General features: G+C 43.2%; 1 protein-coding gene and 1 long non-coding RNA gene across 2 annotated transcripts in view; one reads left to right on the top strand and one right to left on the bottom strand.

Annotated features, from left to right (window-relative positions):
- DUSP22 (dual specificity phosphatase 22) overlaps positions 1 to 2,111 on the bottom strand; it is a 42,608-nt gene extending 40,497 nt beyond the window's left edge. The window contains exon 1 of the mRNA XM_026114897.2: positions 1,770 to 2,111. Coding sequence (XP_025970682.1) covers positions 1,770 to 1,790 — 21 coding nt within the window. The 5' untranslated portion in view covers positions 1,791 to 2,111. The remainder of the gene's footprint in view (positions 1 to 1,769) is intronic.
- A 9,842-nt stretch (positions 2,112 to 11,953) lies between these two features.
- Positions 11,954 to 15,748, top strand: LOC135327550 (uncharacterized). Its single transcript, XR_010387861.1, has 2 exons — positions 11,954 to 12,475; positions 14,663 to 15,748. It is a non-coding gene; the product is annotated as an uncharacterized LOC135327550 (long non-coding RNA).
- The last annotated feature ends 5,364 nt before the right edge of the window (positions 15,749 to 21,112 follow it).

Raw genomic sequence — 21,112 nt, 5'->3', positions numbered from 1 at the left:
CTTGTCCTGAAAGCGCTGGCTGGTACACATCAGGGCAAGACATAACACAATTAAACTGACCAAACTTACAAATCACAGATCACCAATTCCTGCTCACATGGTACTACAGCAAGATGTGCTGCAGAGAAAGAGCGCTAAGTTTCAAAGAACTAAGAATTCTAAATTGCAACTTTAGCATCCCCTGTCAAAGCATCTAGTGACAGGATGATTTTTAACTTTCCAAAACAAACAAACAAACAAAACTACAAACATCTGAAAGAAGCCTCTCCAGTTGCGTTTCTTCCTTAGCAGCCACTCCTGGAAGAAGTACGTCCAAAGAGCGACTACATATCATGATGTTGAGCTCAGCCTTTCAGAGAGAAAATGGAAAGAAGGACCAAAGGAAGTTCTATTCCTATCTACTAATTCAGTTAGATTAACCAACTAGATCTTTCTTCCACCTGAAGTTTCTATTTCAATGCATCTATCCACTGGATGAGAAGACTTCACTTCTTCAATAGCTCACTAAGTACTCTGAACGTTCACCAGACTGACTTCCAGGGGACAAGGATGCTACACATACAGAACCTGTGAGCAGCTAGCTCTAGTTCTTCTGTTCCTTGTAGGCTGCCACACTCATAGTAAAGCTGCCCCCAAAGTACTCAAAGTGAGATGTTAGACAGAAGAGATGACTCAACTCCTGTTCTTCGTAGTAAGCTATATAAAAGGCTAGCTACCACCATGCTTTCAAACCTGGGTTTAAAACATAAGTGGAGATGCTGAGACAAATCACAGTAGCCCTTTGATAAGCACCACAACATACTAGGGGAGTCCGTGCTTACAGTAAGCCTCCACGGCCAAAAAGCCAACACCCTTTACAGAGCGGATCCATCTTTCTTCCCCACTGTTATGTCCACTGGGCCAAGTGCTTTCCTGTCCCCCTAGAGCAAGAGGGGTGTATGCCCAACACCGACCCCAGCCCACCAGCGACAGCCAGTATTTGCTTGGGGCTTCGCATTTTCAGACCTCTTACTGCCATTCACTAGTCAGTCCGGGCAGACTGCAGAGGGGCAGCAGCCTAGGGCAAGCGATTGCACGGTTAAAGGTGTCATTGTGCGCTCGCTGCCTTCATCGGGCTCGCAGGGCAAAGGCCCCGCTCGCGGGCACCTCGGGCAGCAGGTGGCCATAAGCCGCCCCTCCGCGGGGACCCCAGGCTGAGGCGGCGGTCACAACCCCCGGAAAGCGCTGCCTGAGTACGCCAAAACCTGGTGTGTGTTGGGGGGACATGGAGGAGTCCCCGAGGGGGCACCGCCGCCGCCATTAACCCCGCCGCCGCCACCACCGCCCCGCGCGGCGCCGGGCGGCCGTTAGGGCCGGCGGTTAGCGGCGGGCACGCGGGGCCGCCCCCGCGGGGAAGCCCGGGCCAGCACCCGCCGAGGGCTGAGCCCCGGCACCGGCGGCAGCGGAGAAGGAAGCGCGCCCCCAGGGAGACGTGCCGCCTCGGTCTCCTTCCCTTCCCCCTCGCCTCGGGGAGGGGAAAAAAAAACCCTCAAAGTTAAAGAGAAAAACCTCTTCTGCTGCTGATTTTTTCTTTTTTTAATCAGATGCCTAGGAACAACTTCAGCATCTGCTGTTTTCTGCATCGACGCAGAAGGCTGATTAGTACGAAACAAAGGAGAGGGAGACGCGGCATCCAGCGGGGAAGGACCGTGATCCTCGGAGATCTGCAACCGCTCAGCCCTGCCCGCACACATGCACTCACATACAGAAATAACAATAAGCAGCGTTACCTTGTTCATCCCATTCCCCATGGCTTAAGCGACCTGCACTTTAGCACCGCAGGAGAAACTGTCGGTTGCAGGCTAATTAGCTGCCAGCGTCAGGTCAGCGTGCATGGGAAAGTGCTTGCCGGGGGTGACTGGGTATGGGCTTATTGTTAATTAGGGCGGCGGCGGCTGCTGTTGCTGTTGTTATTGGGAAGGGTTACGAGCATCTCCCCCCACACGGGCTGGGGTTTCTCCCGGCTGCCGGGCGATTAGAGGCGGGTTTCCGCTCGCCCCCCGCCCAGTTCGAGCGAGCTGCCGCGGGGCTGCGCCGCCAAGAACTGCCTCCCGCGGTCGCCGCCTCCACGTGTGATCAAAGCCCCGGCGCGTCAGGCGCAGGCCGGCCTGGTGCTTGTAGTCCGCGGCGCCGCGCGCCGCAGCCTGCGCCCGCCAGCGGGAACTACATGTCCCGGCGCCCCCCGCGCCGCGGAGCTGCCCCACCTGTAGCGCCCGGCGGCACCCGGCGGGCGCCCGGCGCGGCCTCGCCTCATTCCTCAGGGGATGAGTAAGCGGCAGCGGCGCTGAGGGCATGGTGTGTCCCCGCAGCGAGGGGCCAGACAGCGCCGCATCCAGGCTGTGCCCCGGCAGCCACTCGCGCCGGGGGCTGCGAGCGCAGGCGAAAGGGGAGGGCGCAGTGCGCAGTGCGCGGCGCTGTGGGGCGGCCGGCCAGCGACGGCAGTGCCCGCAGCCGGCTTTGGGGGGGTGGTTCCGTATGTCCCTGTGTGTCCGTGTCCATCCGTCTGTCCGTGTGTCGCTTGTGGACGCAGTCCGCGCCACAGTGCTCCGCAGAGACTTCGCTGCAGGGCCACTCTGGGTGTGACATGATCACACAGGCGGCTGCATGTCAAAATCGTGGTTTATGGTGCGGCTTTACAGGGAGGGCAGGGCCGTGGGGTCAGAGCCAGCAGGTTGTGTCTTGCTGGCCTTCCCGGATGCCTTTGTCTGCTACTCTGCACAGTCCCGAAACCAGATCCACACCGACAAATTTTACGTTTTCAGCTTGACATCAAATGGGCCATCGCAGGCCCAAGGACCTGCCTGGCTGATAGTACCAGACCAAGCACACTGGGGCTCCCACCAGAGCTTCCCACTTCCCAACCTATTTCTCTCCCAGTGTGTCAAAGCCTGAAGTCACAGCAGAGGGGAGACTGCAGGCGTGAGGTCGGGCCAGGCGGTATGGCACAGGGAGCAGGGCCTTGTGGGGGGACACATCCCCCCATCACAGCACACTGTGTGTGCCTGTCTTCTGCTGTGTGACCGCATACTGCAGGCACAGCTGGTTGGCAGGTACGTAAAGGACATAAAGCCTTAACGAAGATGAAAAGAGAGGAGAAAGCAAATAGTCTGAAACAAAGATGCTCATTGAATGAGTCTTGGCAGGCCTAGGCTCAAAGCCATGCTCAATCAGTCCAAATCCATGCTCTTGCTCCCTAATGCTTGACACACGACAGGATACAGCCATACCCTATTCACAGAGATGTGTTTATGACAGGTATGGTGAGGTGATTTGATGGATACTGAAGCAATTTTACCCATAAGAGTTAATGTAAGAGAGGAGGAATGTCATGCAGGTACTTAAGGGATACACATAGTTTAAATACACAGAGACAGGATATTACTACGTAACAGCATTGCCATTAACCAGTCCAGTAACACTGCCCCCTAAAACTGAAGTCCTTAATGGCACAACTGCAAAGCAAAGACAAGACGGATGCATATCCAGCTTCAGGTGCTCCGTGCATTTATACAAATATCTGTGTGAAACACGGATAAGTATTTTCAGAAATACTTGAAATATTTTACTGTAGAAAACTGCATCTTTATTCTCAGCAGTTGTTTTAACATAAATACCACACTGGGGAAAAAAACCACAAAAATTGCCAAAATATATGGAAAAAAAAAACACAATTACATGGATATCCATGTGTCACCTGTGACTCAAAGAGTTCCATGTTAGCTGCAGTTTGTTGGGCACATTTCAATAGCACTGGGCTGGTCAGGGGAGTTTGCAGCAGAAGATAGACAGTGGAAAGGTGAAAGATGGAGAATAGGGTGATGCAAACAGTCAGCAAAGCAGGGTATCAACTTGACGGATGACCTCTGAAATGACAAACAGATGAGTGATGGTGATGGAGGGTGTTTCATGAGGAAGGAGGCAGTAGTTGCCTGTACCAGTATAGCCTTAGGGAACAATTTGAGTCTCCAAATGCAATTGCAGGTTGGCTGTTGCCAAGGAGGCAGTCACACATCCTCCACCCTACCCTGAATAGTACATCCATGTCCCCATCCTTAAACTAGTCCCAGCCCTCGTCTGACCCAATGGTGAATTTGTTCAGAGAACTAGCCCCAGAGAAAGTTGGGGTCATCAGTTCCTAGAGCCTGCTCCCCATGGAGGCAGGCAGTTTAGGGCGAGCTTCCATGATGGTGGTGTGTCAAGTGACTGGTGAGGAGGCAAGGTGTAGCATGAGCGTTGCTGAGTAATCTTATCCTGGGATTGTGTGAGGAAATCAATCAGCATGGACTGCTGAGGCCAGGTGACTTTTGCTTTGTCTGAATTGGGTGGCCTCGGGAGCCCCTCTGAGCTACACCTCAACCCATGTCAGGGGAAGCTCTGGCATGAGCCAGGCCTTACTGCCTTCTGCAAACATCTGTTTTCTCAAAAAGTGAACCGTGCCAGCAGGTCAGTAGGAAGCCAACACATGCTCCAGCCAGGACTGCTTGGGATCAGGACCTTGGCTTCACCACATGGACACCCCCTGTAGCCTCTGGGACCTAGCAGTATGTCTGCAGTATGCTTGCAGCAGAGCAGGGGGACCCAGAGGAGTCACTGCTTTGCTTTTGAACCATTCCTATATCTCCCTGTCCCAGAAGCTCCACAGAGTTTGTCATGTCTGTCATGTTGCTCTCAGCCACGTAAACATCTGAGTGTTCTCTTTGTAAGGCCAGGAAGGATAGCCATTCGACTTAATGTACTTCACTTCTTTCTTCTCTTCCTCTTCAGTATGGCTGGAAAGTTCAGCAATGAACTTTATCCCGGATACTGGCTTTAATATTTCATTGGCATAGCTCTCCAAATTGCATTTAGCTTTATTCTCATGCCGCACAAAATAAGACTGAGGTCCAAAAGGTATGAATCATGGCTTGCCGTAATAACTTTTAAGTACATTCTGCCCCAAAGATGAAAGAATTCTTTACCAGCGACTCTGCAGCAATAGTTTCTTTTTGTGAAACAAGATGATAGACTGAATAAATGATATCCCTGATAACTGCAGTGATCTTCAGTGTTGTGCTAAGAGGTCTGTGATAACTGGAAGGCCTTGTGATCAATATGCTGGAAATCTGTGGGCTGGTCATTCAGTTCTCTGTAGTTCAGTTTCTCCATTGTAAAGTGCAAATAACAATATTTCTATCCTTTAAAGAGCCCTGAAAAGTACTGTGTGTGATACACGTGAAATCATTGTTATATTAGGCAATACACATGGAATACAAATATATCTGACTAAGTCATCTGACATTTTTTTGAATGGGAGGTGTCATGCAGTCTTCTCTGTTTTATTTTCAAGTTTCATGACTCTCTCTTCAGGACGTCTACTTCAGCCTGCAGTGCTTCATTTATTAGAATTTTATTGCGTGTGGGCAGCTTTTTACAATGAAATAGCAAAAAACGGAGTGGGAGAATATAATACACCAAGATTAAAAAAACAGTGGGAGGAAATCCACTTAAACATTTACTGTGATGTATAGTATCTCCTTTTCTCCCCCACAGCTCTAGAGGGGGAACCCTGATATTGTTGCCAGACCTGTCTCTCTTACCAGTTATTCCAAGAACTCATCTGTTTTACTTCTTCAGCTGCTGTTTAATAAACTATTACAAAATGCATTTATGGGGGCTGGTCTTCAGCAGGCCTAAATCAACACAGGATGTTCATTGATAGTCACTTCTGCGAATCTTATTCCTTGTGCTTAGTATCTGCATTGTTATTAATACTTTGAAAGTCCATTTTTAAAAGCAGCTATCCTGAAATGACTAGACTGAAAAAATAAACTCAGCAAATATGAGCAAAAAGCTCTTGCTGAATCTCATAGCTTCCAGTATCCCTGAAAAGAGAGATCACTTTAGCGTGGCCTGTAATCCCACAGATCCAGGGATTTTTGTACTGCTTTGTGATATGAGGATGATATATTAAGTAATTCCAGTCCTTGACTTCGCATGCAAATATATCTGGTGATACCACGTCTCCAGTTACTGCATTAGTCTTCTAGGAAATTGCCTGAAAAATAACAAAAGAAACAGAACCACGCTGATACTGAAACTGAGCCTTCTTTAAAAAAAATTAGACAAAACTGCTTTGACAGCAGGTTGAGCTAACAATGTTAAAAATAAAGAAGTAAATATTCTCTACTTCTTATCTTCTGATCTCACTTTCTGTAAACACTAGAGTTCTGAGCCATAGGCAGTTCAGCCATAGGCAGAAGGCATGTTAGCCATCCAGGATCTGTCAAGAACTGGTAAGTCCCAGACTGGGTTCCACTGAAATGGTGTCATGACTTAGTTCTCAGAGGTGGCAAGAAAGAAGATAAAAAGGATGGCTGCTCGGAAATAGCCAGTGGAATGGTTTTCCTCTGAAATATGCTGATTTAATGAAAAGGAACTGTTTCACCAGAAACAAATAACATGCACATTCATAAGTAGCACTGAGTTTGTTTTTTAACTGTGGTGAGAGGATGGCCAGTGGGTGGGAAAGAGCTTGGAGGACTCACAACCCCGTCTTTGAAGATTTCTATATGGTAATGGTGCTTATAGACACTACTAAAGCATTTCAGAGCCTGTGTACTGGATAGAAGGATGGTGCCTCTATTTATTATCATGTATCCACAGAGCAGAAGTTATTCATTATTTTATAAATTCACTGTCTTAAGGCCAAGCTTGGCTTCCATTATGTCACTGTGAATCTGCAGTAATTTCATCAAAATCAGTGGTGTGGCTGTTTGCTTTAAATCATGAAACTAAAGGGAGTTACCACTGTAGCTTACATCAGCAAAAAAAAGCTGTCAAGAAGCTGCTGTCAACAGCCAGAGTAACTGGGAGACCTTCATCACCTGCCTCGCACTCCTGTCGCCTCCCCTTCCATTAATGGGCAACATCAACAGAATACAGTGTATGGTAAGATGAAAGGGCTGAGCCTGCACCCCAGGCCAAAGTGGCACAAAAGAAGGCTTTGTGGAGAGCAGATCCCAAAAACGGAACTGGCAATTCAAACAGGAGGAACACCAGAGAATGGCTGAGACTTATCAAGCTTTACGAAAAGTGTACAAGACAATTTAGATGTAGGTTAGCTGCCATGGCAACTATGTACCAAATCACTTTACTTCTGTGTCTCTAGAAATGCCAGCAGCTACTTCTGTTTATATGTACTTAAGACTTGAAAAAAATCAATCCACCTTAAAACTCAAGATGGACTGCAAATGAATTGCAGATACTGTGCTTGTTGTAGGCTGCTTGGTTAAAACATTTAGAAAAACAGAGGTAGAAAAAATAATCAGTCTTAAAAATTCTGATTTCACTAGCTGGTTAAAAATAGATAATTTCTTTAACTTTTATAGCAGCCAATTCTAACTCTTAATTTATACTGTTTTGACTTTTTTGCATGTATTTACAAGGTCAACCTGACACCCTTACCTCCAATGCTTATGTAAGAAAGAAATTGGTCTTATCAGCAAGCAGCTCTATTTACTTTTTACTGAGAGATACAGTCATGTTACAAAAAGAGTAAGACATTTTCTACTAATCCAGGATTTGGGGGAAATACAGTAAAATTTTGGATTCTTAAAAACAAACTTTTTATTACAGTGTTATTTTCAATAGCAAGTAGGCCATCAAAAACATATTGCAAAGCACATATATATTATTAGTTACTAAAAATAGTCCATCGCCAAGTGTGAATGAAAATATCCAAATGCATTCCCTCGATAAGCTAAGTATGTATTTGCTTCCCTGGGCAGACATCAGCATTCTCAGATGGAAAAATACTTTTATAATAACCTAAATTCCACTTCCAGTTCATATCTGCATAACCCTAGGGAACACAATCTTCACAACACCTCTGTGCAGGAATTCAGTTGACAATAATAAACACTGGACTTCTCTTATATAGTTCATGAAAACTCTTTGGAGTGGAAAGAGATCAGTTTCTGAAATTTCCATTGAAGCTTGGTGAGCAGCAGTGGTCCCCTCAGTTGTGACCTACTAAGGGTATGATCCGCTGAAGTCAGTAGGCATCTTTGAATCAACCACAGATGTGGTCAGTACCAAGAGGTAGTTCCCCAGCCGTCCCACAATCACTTGACACTCAGAGTGCAGACTGTGGTATTCAATAATTGCTGCCTGCATCCACCCAAGCCACTGGACAGGCAACTTTATGTGGTTTCCAAGAGCCTCTGCTTAAAGGAATACAGCTTAAGATTTCCTGTATTTGGGAAAATTAAACCAGTTAAAGCTACAATTCTCCATTCCGTGTTTTGTTTTCTGAGCCAAAATTTAAGATAGTAAACCTTAAATACCATTTATGAAACCCACAATACAAATACTTACATTTCCAACATATTCACTACATTCCCAAGAACATTCAGTTAATCTTGAGGTCCTTGCAATGTTGCTTGTACTTGTGGCTCTTTCTGGAAATAACAGTACTGTTGTCATCAGGAGATATTTATTCAATTTTTCTTGCATAGTTTTCCCTTTGTTTGGTTATTTTGGCCTGTTGTAGTTATCCATCTGGTCAGAAGTCATGTATCTCTTCAATATTGTCTCCAAACTACCTGGTAGCCTAGGAAGTCTGTTAGTACATCTTCATGGCATTTGGGGTTCCACATGCCCAGGACACTTCAGCAGGCTGTCTTGTGAGGCAGCTGTTGGTGAGGCAGCCCTGAGAATGGGAGGTGGGTGGGAAGCAGAGCACTGCAAGCTTACAGCCAGTAAAGATGTCTCTTTTGGTGTTTTAGACTTAGTGTTTTAAACCATTAAGATGTTCTCACGTTAAGCAGCAGACTCAGTGCCCCTTGCCTTCCTTCCTTCTGGAAGTTACAAAAGATATGTTTTCTCCCTTAGTATATGTCCACTTGGGATGAAACTTCCTAATGCCCTAATGGACCAATATGATTGCAACTACTGTCAGTAACTATTCAGTGCCTTCAAAGATCTGAATTATGTCAAGGTCCAGCACCAAGCTAAAGCAACAGCAACAGCCAGCAAGCTTCTAATATGTTGAAGATTAATTCATAATCTCCTTGTGATCTCTTCTGAGTTTTGCTTGTTCGTTTGTTCTGATCCTTTGGCCCTTTGTCTGGGACTTGGTTAGATGCATGATTTGTGACATTGGTTCTCCAGTCATACACTTTTCAATGGTTTCACTTTCCTTTGTGGCCTCAGGTTACATCTATTCTCTTGCACAGTTCATTCTACATCAGGATACAAGAGCAGCTGTATTAGGTCATGCCAAAGATTCATATAGCTTCACATCTTCTCTCAACAGTGGCAAGTAGTGGATACCTAAGGTTAGAAGAAGAATGAGAAACAGGGTGAGTACAGAGGGCCCCTTCCCCTTCTATATCTTGCAGTTTCTGGTAACCAGCAGTTCCTTTTTTTGAGCCAAGGGGCACACCTTGTCCCTGGTCTGAGCATTAAGCTGATGTTTTTATATTAACATTCACAGTGATTACAAGATCTTTTTCTTGAGTGACAAATGCTCACTTAGAACTGTCTGCATTTGTTAGGGTTGTATTTTTCCCATATGCACTATTTTGTATTTATCAACATTGAATTTTCTCTGCCATTTTCCTATTGAGTCACTTGATAATGCAAGATACCCCTGCTCCCAGCCAGCTTTTGGGTTTGACTATTGGAAGCAACTTTGTATCATCACCCATCTTGGCTATCTACCATCTTTTCCAGACCATTTGTGAATATGCTGAACAGCACATATGTTGGACAGTGCAGGGCCCAGCACAGTCTCCCTCCCCTGCCTTCCACTTGCAGCTTCCTTCAATTGTGAAAAATGATCAGTCACTCCCAGCTTTGTTTCTCATCTTCTAGGTAGTTACTAACTCTCAAAAGAACCTTCCTTTAACCTAAGACTTTTTTAATGAGCCTTTGGGGGTGTGGGGAATCCTGTCAAAAGCTTTCTGAAAATCACCATCATCCAAATGCTGGGGGAAATTGGAATGGGAAGAAAGATGGAGAGCAAGTAGATGTGAAGCAGTTTGTCTCTGAGCCCAAAAGGTTTTTAGTATTCTTGCTATCTAAGCTTCCCCTTGACCTGAGGAAATTGTGCAGTCTGCCAGAGCACTGCAGGTGAAAAAGCAGTGAGTGTATTTCCTCTAATTCCACCTGGCAATGCTGATGACACTAGCTGACTGTCCTGCCTATCAGTATATTTGTTTTATCTCATTATCTTATACCTTTGAACATGATTCTGTAAGTAAAAATCCATCTGTCCCTTCATTGTGAACAATTGTACTTTTATTAGAAAGAGTCAAACACATTTAGAGTGAATGCAAGAATAGTCAAATTCTAGTTACACAGAAGCTGAGTGGAGTCAAGGCAGACTTCCATTTAAGTCAATGCTGACACAGTCAGAATGTGTATTTTTACTGCTTAACAGGGACAGCTCATGCTGCCAGTGAGGTCAGTGAAGTTTTGTCACTGATTTCAGTAGGAACAGGAATGCCATTTGTCATAAAAGAATCACTTGACCTCATCTTTATGTAAATAAAGAAAAGACATTTCAGGAAATTTCACAATGTCTTTTTTCTTTTTATTATTATCTCACCTGCTTTGATGGTTACTTTATTTGTTGTCTGGCAGAAAATGAAACTCATTTTAATCTCTTTTAATAGCTGAATAGAGCTATAAAGCATATAGATGGGTTTGTATTTAGGAGTGGTGCCAACACTGAGTAATTTTAATATATTATATAGTTGATAATATCTGACCAAATATTCTAGAATAAGTCACTATAGAAATGAAGGTAGGTTTCCTGTGTGGCTTACAATATCATACTAAAATACAAAAGAAACCTGACTAGGTTTCAGTTATGAAATAATAGATACTGAGCCATTTTCAGATTTGCTCCGTATTGCTAAAGTGTTTAAGCAGGTGTGTTTCACAAACTTTGTGAAACAAAAGCTCAGCTGAAAGCAAATCAGCATTAGGAAGCAAAACCAGTGCTGAGTGATAGTGCTTAAAAACTGAGAAACAAGAGTGGTTTTAAACAGCAACTGAAAAGATACTTTGATGTTTTTTAAAGCAGTCCCTTGTACTCTAAAAACATGTTACAGTTTTCTGCAGTTACGTACAAGACATTGCATCTTATATTAGTGTTAGTTCTGTACTTTGGGTTATACCTATCAAATAATAACTTTTTTCTTATAATATGAGCATGTCAGCATGTTTTGAAGATTATGAAAAAACGTTCCTGAGTCTAACTGTTAAAAACTGTTATTTTTCCCCAGAGCATTATCTTGTGTATACAAATGGAGAAAAATGTCAACGAACTTAAAAGGCTCATATCTTCCCATGACCAATATTTATGGTCCATTTATGTGAAAAGGAAAACATGAATGCAAGAGTAAATGCAAGAATAGGCCAAAACAAATGTTTTCTGAATTCAAATGATATCTGTAAGAAAAGATTTTAAGTAGATGTCTGCTCAGAAAATACCCTTCACTTGCACTACAAGTGTTGCAGGTCTGAGTGGAATGACAAGTTGCCCCTCTCTGAAACAAGACAAGGCTCAGCTGTAACACAGGCAGAAGTATTTGGGTCAAAGACTGATATCAGAGGCAAAAGTGGATAACATGACCTGTGGGAAAATTAAGAAAATCTTAAGAATTCTGGTTGATTTTAGGCAAGTCACTAAATGCCTTGAATTAATTTGAATTCACTGAAGGCAAATCACTTAATGCCTTAAAGTATACAGCCACCTTTTGACAGTAGGGCTTGTATTGTGTAGCTCTCCAACATGACTTAGGAAGATAAGAGAGGAACAATGAAGAGTTATTAACATGAATAATTTTCCATGCAAATTGGAAGCATGTGGCGGACCGATGAATGAATCTTTTTGCCTTAAACATTTCTTGGTGCATGGGGTGCAGGCAGGCCATACAACTTCTGTGAGACTTGCTTGGCATGAGTGGCTGAATTTGCTGGAGCCTTGGGCCGCACTCCCTAGTTCGGTGAGAAAGGGCCCCAGAGCTGGTGCAGGCGGGAACGATAAGGGAGTTACCAGCAATTTGCATCTGAAACAGTGCTAATTGCTGGAGTTACCATCTCTTTGTCAGGACCTTGAGAGACAACAGCAGAACCCGAGGAATGGAGACACACCTGTGGAAGAAACTGCAGCAGAAAACAGCCTGCCTAGGAACAACGATGAGATCCAATAAGGAGCAGGAGACGCCAGACCCAGAAAATTACTATTGGTCCAAACTACCGCGTGAGGGGTGGAGAGCTTAGATTGGAAGGTATAATTGTCCAGGGATTTCTTTGTTCGGGGTCTGTCTTTGGAGGTACCCAACTCGAGCTGTGCGAAGAGGACCTACCTACCACCAGATGGAAGCCCCCCCACCGCCGAGACTCCCAAAGGAAGAGGACCAACGGGACAACGCTGGATCCACGGGTGGTGATATCTTTTCTTTCGCTTTCTCTCTCTCCTCTCTTTTTCCTTCTCCTTTGTTGAATCTGTTTGAAACGTGTGGCACGGGACTTCTCTAGCTAGCTGATCCCATTTGACCACCTGCCTTATCTTTGTGTTAATAAATCTTAAAACTGGTTGGCTGGTGTCGTTTCACCTTAATTCAGTCCAAGGGCATCACGAACTTGGTCGTTTGGCCCCAAGGGGAGGGAGGTCGTCCTGAACGACTCCCTTTGGGCCGCAACAAAGCACCAAAGAACAATAGGAGGGCTGTAGCTTGATGGCACCAGCTTGTCTGCAGGGCTGAGCATAAAATATCACAGTAGGAAAGAAAGAACAAAGACAAAAGCTGCTCACACAAATCTCTTTTCAAAAAAGAGGTGGGGCAGATGGACCACAGGATCCCTTTTCCTGGAAGTGGTTGCACAGATTCTGTGCCCAGAAAACATGCCAGAAAAGCCAGACCTACAAAACAATGACTGCAGATTTTCCATACCTAAAGAACTTCATGAACCTCAGACGTGAATCTAAATACCTTCACCAGAGGAGCAACCACATCCTGTAGTCAGTAGGATTATGACAGATGTATTTGCAAGAAGCTAGCATCTATATTAATCAAATAGACTAGCCCCTCTAATATAGGAAGCAGAGAAGTAACATAAAGCAACAAGCATATTAACATTTGACGTGTCGCTTTCTGTCTTGTCTGTTCTCAAAGTAGGGTCTGCGGTGGAAAAGATGTAGGAAGGAGGAGAGCTAATGGAAGTTGTACATATTGAGATACACATCCACTGTGGTGGGCGGCTCATGTTGCTGTTCTCTCAGGACACACTTCTGCTTTGTGGTGTTGCTATGAATCACACCTGAGCAGTGGAGCTGGTGCTAGTCCAGGTGACAATAGCTTACAGTGCTGGAAATATCAATCTGAAGAAGCTTAAGGGAAAAAAAGATTCTCATAGCAAAGAGATAGCTGTTTTATTGGCTATTCTGTTCTCTCCCTCCATAGCCCCCTTCAGTTATGCATAACTCACACCCATAGGAGTGATCATACAGAAGAGAAGAATTTCCATTTGATGTTTTGGTGGACAATCTATGTAGTAGATGATGCTCTCTGAAACACGCAGGTCTCTTTTGGTTTATTCATTTTGACAGTAGAGATTATTTTAGAACACAAACAACAAGAAATAATATATTCTGAAGTTCTGCAGGAAGCAAAACAAAGTACTGACTCTCAAGGAATATGAACTATAACATTCTGTTCATGCTGCAAATTCAGTGCATCTCTGCCTCTAAAAGAACTTTGAAATAGACCTTTGGTAAAAGGGCTTGCATTTGCTGAGTCAAATAACGCATCTGTATAACTACCTTCAGAACTCCCAAATAAACATAGTTCATGTTCTATTAGAAACCAAAGGGTGACAGTCAGCTCTGGTGCACGAAGTGCAGCACCACTGAAATCAATAGGGCCATATCCCTTGCCCCTAAGTCTGAAAGTTTCCAACAGGTTCCTATCACAGAGGTCACTCAAATCACTTCTGGTACGGTGGAAGGAAGAAGTGATTCCCTCAGAACAAGTCTGCTGTATATTGATGTTTGGGATGTCTACATTGCTGCTGCCACTATGAGCTATTCTGGGGTTACATAGAGGATTTCAGTCCCTCAGCTAGCTGGCTTGTTTCACCACTCTGAAATCTGGCACTTTCAATACATACTTGATTCTCCACTGAAAATTTTTATACTAAACCTTAAAACCAAGAAGTTGGTTTCCTCTGCTGGTGTGGCAAAGCCAGAATGAGGAAGGAAATACAGATATCTGTTCTTTATTTTGTTGCAATAATGAATCATTACTCAATCCATCAGCCAAAGCACAGGTTTTCTGCATATGTGGAAGCAGGATTACCCTGTTTATTTATACAACTCCTCATTTATCCTTCCCCATAACCTTTGTTCTTCACTCATCTCACTCTTCCTCCCGGTCTCCTAATTCTCTTTTTGCTCCCCATTCACAGCTCCAAGCCTTACTATCTTTCATTTTCTAGAAACCAAATTGCAGAAGAATAGAACAAATGCCAATGAGTAAATGGCAAGTGGGACAAATACTAATTACAACTGAATGCTCATGTTTCCCTTTATATGCAAGTCTGACTTTTACCTTCATTTCTCCCTTCCAAGAATCTGAGTTTCAACCACTGTTCAACACTGAGAAGAGAAGCAGTCATGCAGAGGTGCTTCATTTTGGACCTTCATTGAGGGGGAGTGCCTGACGTTTTTCTAGCTAAATTGGTTTCCAGTATAAAAGTAAACTTGGGCTTTTAAGTAAACCAAAGTACCTGCTTTCCAAACCAAGTTATGGGAAGGGTTAGCATGAAGAGAGATAAGAATGGAAATTGTTAAATCTTTAATGCTTTTACCACAAAATTCACCATTTTCCACGAAAATAATATATTATTTAAAATTTATCTAAATTTTCTACGCGGAAAGCATACCTCACGTGAGTAAGAAGGTTCTTTCCAAACTACCCGTTTTTCTGGAAGCTTTAAAGCTTGAGAATGATTTCCAGATACATCTTCCGAACATGAGTGTGGAACAAGCTGCTGTGGTGACAAAGAAGATTCTTCAGATTGGAAAAGAGATGGCTGAAGAAGAAAGTGTTTAGAGATCTATCAAATTATGACCCATAGGGAAAGTGAACAGATAATGGCTGTTCCTTGTCTCTTCCAATTCAATGATTAAGGGGCATCAAATAAAACTACGAGACAGCAAGTTCAGACAAAAAGAATTGATCCTTTATACATTGAATTGAGCTGTGGAAGTCCTTGCTGCAAAAGGTGGTGTGTACTAATGTCTGTATGGGCTCAAAAAACAACTGGAAAAATCTGTGAATGAAAAATTCACAAAGAGTCTCTGAGCTATAAATTGCTGAAGGCCAAGAGATTATTCTGGAAAAGTTTCACTGTATGCTTACCTCACCTTTATATTCCCTCCAAAGCATCTGCTGTTTGCCGCTATTGCAGAAGGGCTAAAAGGACCTTCAGTCTGACTTGGTGCAACTGTCCTTATGTTCTTCAATTTTGACTCAAAATAAGGGTCTTTTATATACAGTAGTATCTACTGCTCATTGAGCTTACCAAAGGTCTTGTTCAGCTTTATAAATTCAAGCAGACTTAACATTTCAAGGGCAGTTCTATTCTGTAAAGAGGCTTCACATTTGTCAGTTTCAGTATTTCCCACCATAAATGTGCTCATTTTCACACAGAATGTCTGAGAGTTTCAATCCAGCCTGATCGCCAGAGCTGAAGATTGCTTCCTCCCCTCTTGAAGTTTTTCTGCAGCAGATCATATTATGTCCCTTAATAACAGAATCACAGAATCACAGAATGGTTGAGGTTTGAAGGGACCTCTAGAGATCATCTAGTCCAAACCCCTTCTCAAGCAGGGTCACCTGAAGCATGTTGCCCAGGACCCTGTCCAGATGGCTTTTGAGTATCTCCAAGGATGGAGACTCCATGACCTCTCTGGGCAACCTGTGCCAGTGCTCAGTCACCCTCACAGTAAAAAAGTTTTTCCTCACGTTCAAATGGAACTTCCTGTGTTCATGCACATTGCCTCTCGTCCTGTCACTGGGCACCACTGCGAAGAGTCTGGCCCCATCCTCTTGACACCTTCCCTTCAGATACTCATACCCATTGATAAGATCCCCCCTCAGTCTTCTCTTCTTCAGACTAAACAATCCCAGATCTCTCAGCCTTTCCTCAAATGAGAGATGCTGCAGTCCCTCAATCATCTGAGCAGCCCTTTGCTGGACTTGCTGCAGAAGCTCCCTCTCTCTCTTGTATTGGGGAGCCCAGAACTGGACACAGCACTCCAGATGCGGCCTCACCAGAGCTGAGTAGAGGGGCAGGATCACCTTCCTCAGCCTGCTGGCAATGTTCTTCCTAAAGCTGCCCAGGATACTACTGGTCTTCTTGGCCACAAGGGCACATTGCTGGCTCGTGGTCTGCTTGTTGCCCACCAGGACTCCCAGGTCCTTCTCTGCAGATCTGCTGTCCAGCAGGTCTGCTCCCAGCCTGTAGTGGTGCACGGGGTTGTTCCTCCCTAGGTGCAGTACTCTGCACTTTGCTTTATTGAACTTCATGAGGTTTTGCCCTGCCCATCTCTCCAGCCAATCGAGGTCCCTCTGAATGGCAGCACAGCCCTGTGGTGTATCAGCCACTCCTCCCAGTTTTGGATCGTCAGCAAACTTGCTGAGTGTGCACTCTGTCCCTTCATCCAGGCCACTGATGAATAAGTTGAACAATACTGGACCCAGTATTGACCCCTGGGAGACACCGCTAGCTACAGGCCTCCAGCTAGACATTGTGCCAATGATCACAACCCTCTGAGCTCTGCCATCCAGCCAGGTTTCAGTCCACTTCACTGTCCACTCATCTAGCCCGCACTTCCTGAGCTTTCCTATGAAGATGGATATTTTTTATGCAAACTTGCTGCTTTCAGGGTGGCTAGCATACAATGCCACAAGGTAGAATTGAATCAAATACTGTCTCCTTTAGTCAGTCACGACTACAGGATGAACAGAGATAAAATCAGGAAAAAAAAATCTCTGATCACCAATTCAAGTGATAATCTTAGCTGTCCCTACAGACTGCTTCTCAGAAGATGGCATTCTTCCATGGTGACTTTTCAGAATAGAAACACATTTAAACTGGCATTTGACTCTTCTTGGCTTTAGACACAGATCTCTTTTTAGGATGCAGTGAAGTTTAACTGACCGTATCAAGATGTTAGTTTGGTGACTGACCAAAGGGAAGATTGCTATCTCAACAAAAATGCAAAAGAAGAAATGGTGGCAATTATGCGGACAGCAGCAAAGCCAAAAGAACTACGCTTCTTGAAAATGAAGACAAGCCTTGAAGTTACCTCTAGGTTAAGAAAGACGAAAACTTTCTAGTTCCTGAGACCAGGTACACACCTTAGCTGCATCCCGGCACCGGTTTGGCTAGAGTTTCACCTCAAAACATGCATACTCCTATGCCATTCACACCTTAGAAAGGAAACCTAGATGCATAGACCTGAGAGGAGTCATACCACACGCCAGTAGATAATCTAGAAGCTGCATGAAGTGCAAGTGTCTCCCCGAGACCTGAAATGTACTGTTCTGATTATAAATTTTATTTAATAGCTGAATAAAATAAGCTGTTTGCTGCTTAGCTGGAAATCTGCTACATGCTTTGTGTGCTTGTTGTGTGCTTGTGACATTCAAGTTATTGTTTCATTATTTTGTGGCCCTCTGAGACATCCTTTGATAATAAGATAGTTCTGCCTTGCCTCAGGCAGGGTGTTACTCTTCTGTGTGTGGCATAGATGTGAGAAAACTGAATTGGTCTGGCACTTACTCAAGTACACGGCATTACTAGATTGTAAGATGTAACCCCCAATCTCAAATATTATTTCTTAATTCATTTTTTCCATCACAGTTTATATTCTGAATAGTTTCCATTGTCATCTAGGGCTAGAATTTTCAAAACCTCAAAGTTTAGCCTCAGCCTAACTCTGCTTCCACCAAAATCAACAGCATTTTCATTTACTTTGGTTTTGGGTGACGGTTGTGCACTATGACAAATTTTATCTCGCACTTAGAAAAGCCAAAAACATCCTCCAAACAGAAGACACTCTGTTTAAGGCATTCTGGCTAAATTAAATCCATGCTTTGAATTTTGGCTGTAGTTCTTCAGGATGTCTTAGACATCAGGAGAGGTATCTGACCATGAACATTTCACACAGATGAGGACAGAAACCTGGGTTTGAAATATGGGTAGGTCAGCCATTGAAAGAAATAACATTTGCAGAATCATGTAAGAATTAACTATCTATCTAAACAATGTAAATAATACCTGAATTCTCTTATCCCTAGAGGTCATAGGTGCTTCTTAGCAAGGCCTCAACTTTTTCTGTACCATATTTCAAGGGGTTATACAAAACTGCTTTTAACCTGCCACTCTTGAAACCTAATTCAGTGTAAACTTCTGGCACTTAATCCTAATGCTGCAATGATCCTTTTAAAATTAAACAATTACACCATTCTCCAACATCCAACAAAATCCTATAGAGTTTCATGCCAGGTCACAAGCAAAATGGTTAAGCACTGGAACAGGCACCCAGAAAGACCGTTGAATCTCCATTCTTGGGGTAACCAAAACCAATGGGCCATGGCCCTGTGCAACCTGATCTAACTTTGACTTTGGCAGTGCTTGGAGCAGGAGCCGGTACTAAATGATGTCGAGAGGCCCCTCCCAACCTAAGTTATTCTCTGATTCTACAATTCTACTTCTTTATTCTTTACATCACGTACTGCTGAGGGATCTCATAGAAAAACACAGCTACAGTAGCTCAGCCCTGTTAGCCTTAGCCTCTCACAAGCCTATTTCTTCCCTGGATCCTTCCTCTGCCATCCTAATGAATATCCTGTTTCTGTATTTTCTCGTGGTGTCTAAGCATCAGCTTTAAAGACAACACAGACAGAACTTTAAGCCTTTCTCCCTAAAATCTTCTTCACAATCACAGTCGTCAAAACAACACAAATATCTCCAGCTGAGTGTCACCGTTACATGCCATCTTTTACTTACCCAGCTCTGTAAACCTACATATTCAAAATATTCTACAGTATTGCAGATTTTTGCTTTCCACTGTTTTTCCTTTTGCTAGAAGATTAGATCACCTCAGTTAATTTAAAAAAAAACCCTTTAAGCTAAAAATGAAGATTAATTCCATTATCTTAGTTCTCTTTCTGGTTCTCATATCCTATCTTTAATGGAAAAAAAAAAGAGCAGTAACAAAGATACTAGATTTGAGATTCAGAAAACCTAAGATTATTTCCTGAATTTGAGTAGGTCTACACTGCAGAGCTTCATATGAACTAGTCAGGAGATAACAATAGGGAAGCTGGGGCAGATGAAGACTTTAAAAAGTCTATTTTACATTGTGAAAGCAGGATTCTTTATTTAAAGCTATCTTAGGTATCTATTTACCATATTGCTGTCTAAAGGGTAAACATATCCAAAGGCTGTGCTAAAAGTTGTACCTCAGGAAAATTGCGATAACACTGTTTCCTCACTCTTATCCTTCTTCTTATGCTTATACTGGTCTTAAGATCTTTATAGCCAGGAGTATATTTTATCACATATTTGTAAAGCATCCAGTCTTCTGAATGAGTGTAGTTTCTAAAGCAGAAATTAAGAAATATACCAACAGGTTTTACTGATCGATCTTTTAAAAGTGCAGCCTTTTAAGAATTGCATCTTTTGTTATGCTGCAGCCTTTCAGAAGAGATTCCTAGTTTCTGATAGAACCAATGAGCTTAACTTTAGTCATATACTCTTGGTCCTGTATGTAAGGCTAGGAAATGCAGCTGAAACTAAAATCTTCCATATAGTTTCTGTTTTCTGTGAATATTCTTGAATATCAGGTGACATATGTGGGTGGGGGAAATTCAAGAGTGGCCTTAACCAAATCTCAGTTTTTGCTGGAACTTCCCAAAGCTTTTCTCACCCTTTGCTCCAGACTGAAATATTTTGATAGTTTTCGGTGCATTCCAATTAGAACTTAAAACATTTGGGTTTGGTTCTTGATTTGCAATGTTCCAAGTACTTCCAAGTTTCATTTCATCATTCAGATCTATCCATATACTCCTCAGTCCTGAATTTGGCTCCAAAATGTTACCTCTGTATCTGAGCATACAAACTATACGCAAACAAATCTTCTGGTGATTTCCAAAGGACTTTAATCTGAATAAGGAATAAAAAATAGATCTTCTACCACAAACTGGTAGAAGTTCTGGAGGGAATCCATACTAACCCACACTAGAGCAGCTTCTTGATACCATTTTAGAAAGAAAAGATGAATGATAGCTTCACTATGGTTCTGTGTAGAAAGATAACTCATTCCAGTAATAGTCAGCAGAAGAACTTTCTAATGTAAGTGGGTAGGTTCATAAAATGAGAGCTCGAGAGTGAAAAAATGCAGAATAAAGTAAACACTTTTAACAGTGTTTCTCAGATGAAAACATTAATCTTCATGATAGGAAAAGGAAAATTTAAACTATAGAGCTACATTTCATTTGCAACAAGTGAGAAAGAAGATTCATTGAAAGAGGCTGATTTCACTGGAAAAAGCCCAGCAGGCAAGAAGTGTTACAGCTATCTAGTGTCTGACAGAATAGGTCTCCTGTCTGATTGAGAACTGTAGGGATGTTTCAGAATATGTGTTAAATCATACCAGAAGCCATCAATTTCTTTCAAGTTATAGCTGCTAAATATGCTATGATTTTCCTCCTCACTTTAGCTTGCTCATCCCTTAAGCTTTCCTACCTTTTCCACTTCACAAGTAGACATTTATCTGCTCTCCTCCTTTAACATCTCCTCTTGCTTCCATGATACTTCTCTATTCTGTCTCCTGATCTATTTTGCACCTCCTTGCCTCACTCCCTATCTCTTTTTCTTAAGCTTTCTTTCCTCTCTGGCTGTTTTTCCTCCCAGCACAAATAGTTTTGATTATCTTCCATCTTTAAGAAAGTCTACTATTTCTACAGCTTTTCCACTCTCATCTTTGTTGGAATAAGATTCATTA

The sequence above is a fragment of the Dromaius novaehollandiae genome, chromosome 2 (assembly GCF_036370855.1).
Source record: "Dromaius novaehollandiae isolate bDroNov1 chromosome 2, bDroNov1.hap1, whole genome shotgun sequence".
NCBI classification, from domain to species: domain Eukaryota; kingdom Metazoa; phylum Chordata; class Aves; order Casuariiformes; family Dromaiidae; genus Dromaius; species Dromaius novaehollandiae.
This window is presented reverse-complemented; position numbering and strand designations above follow the sequence as displayed.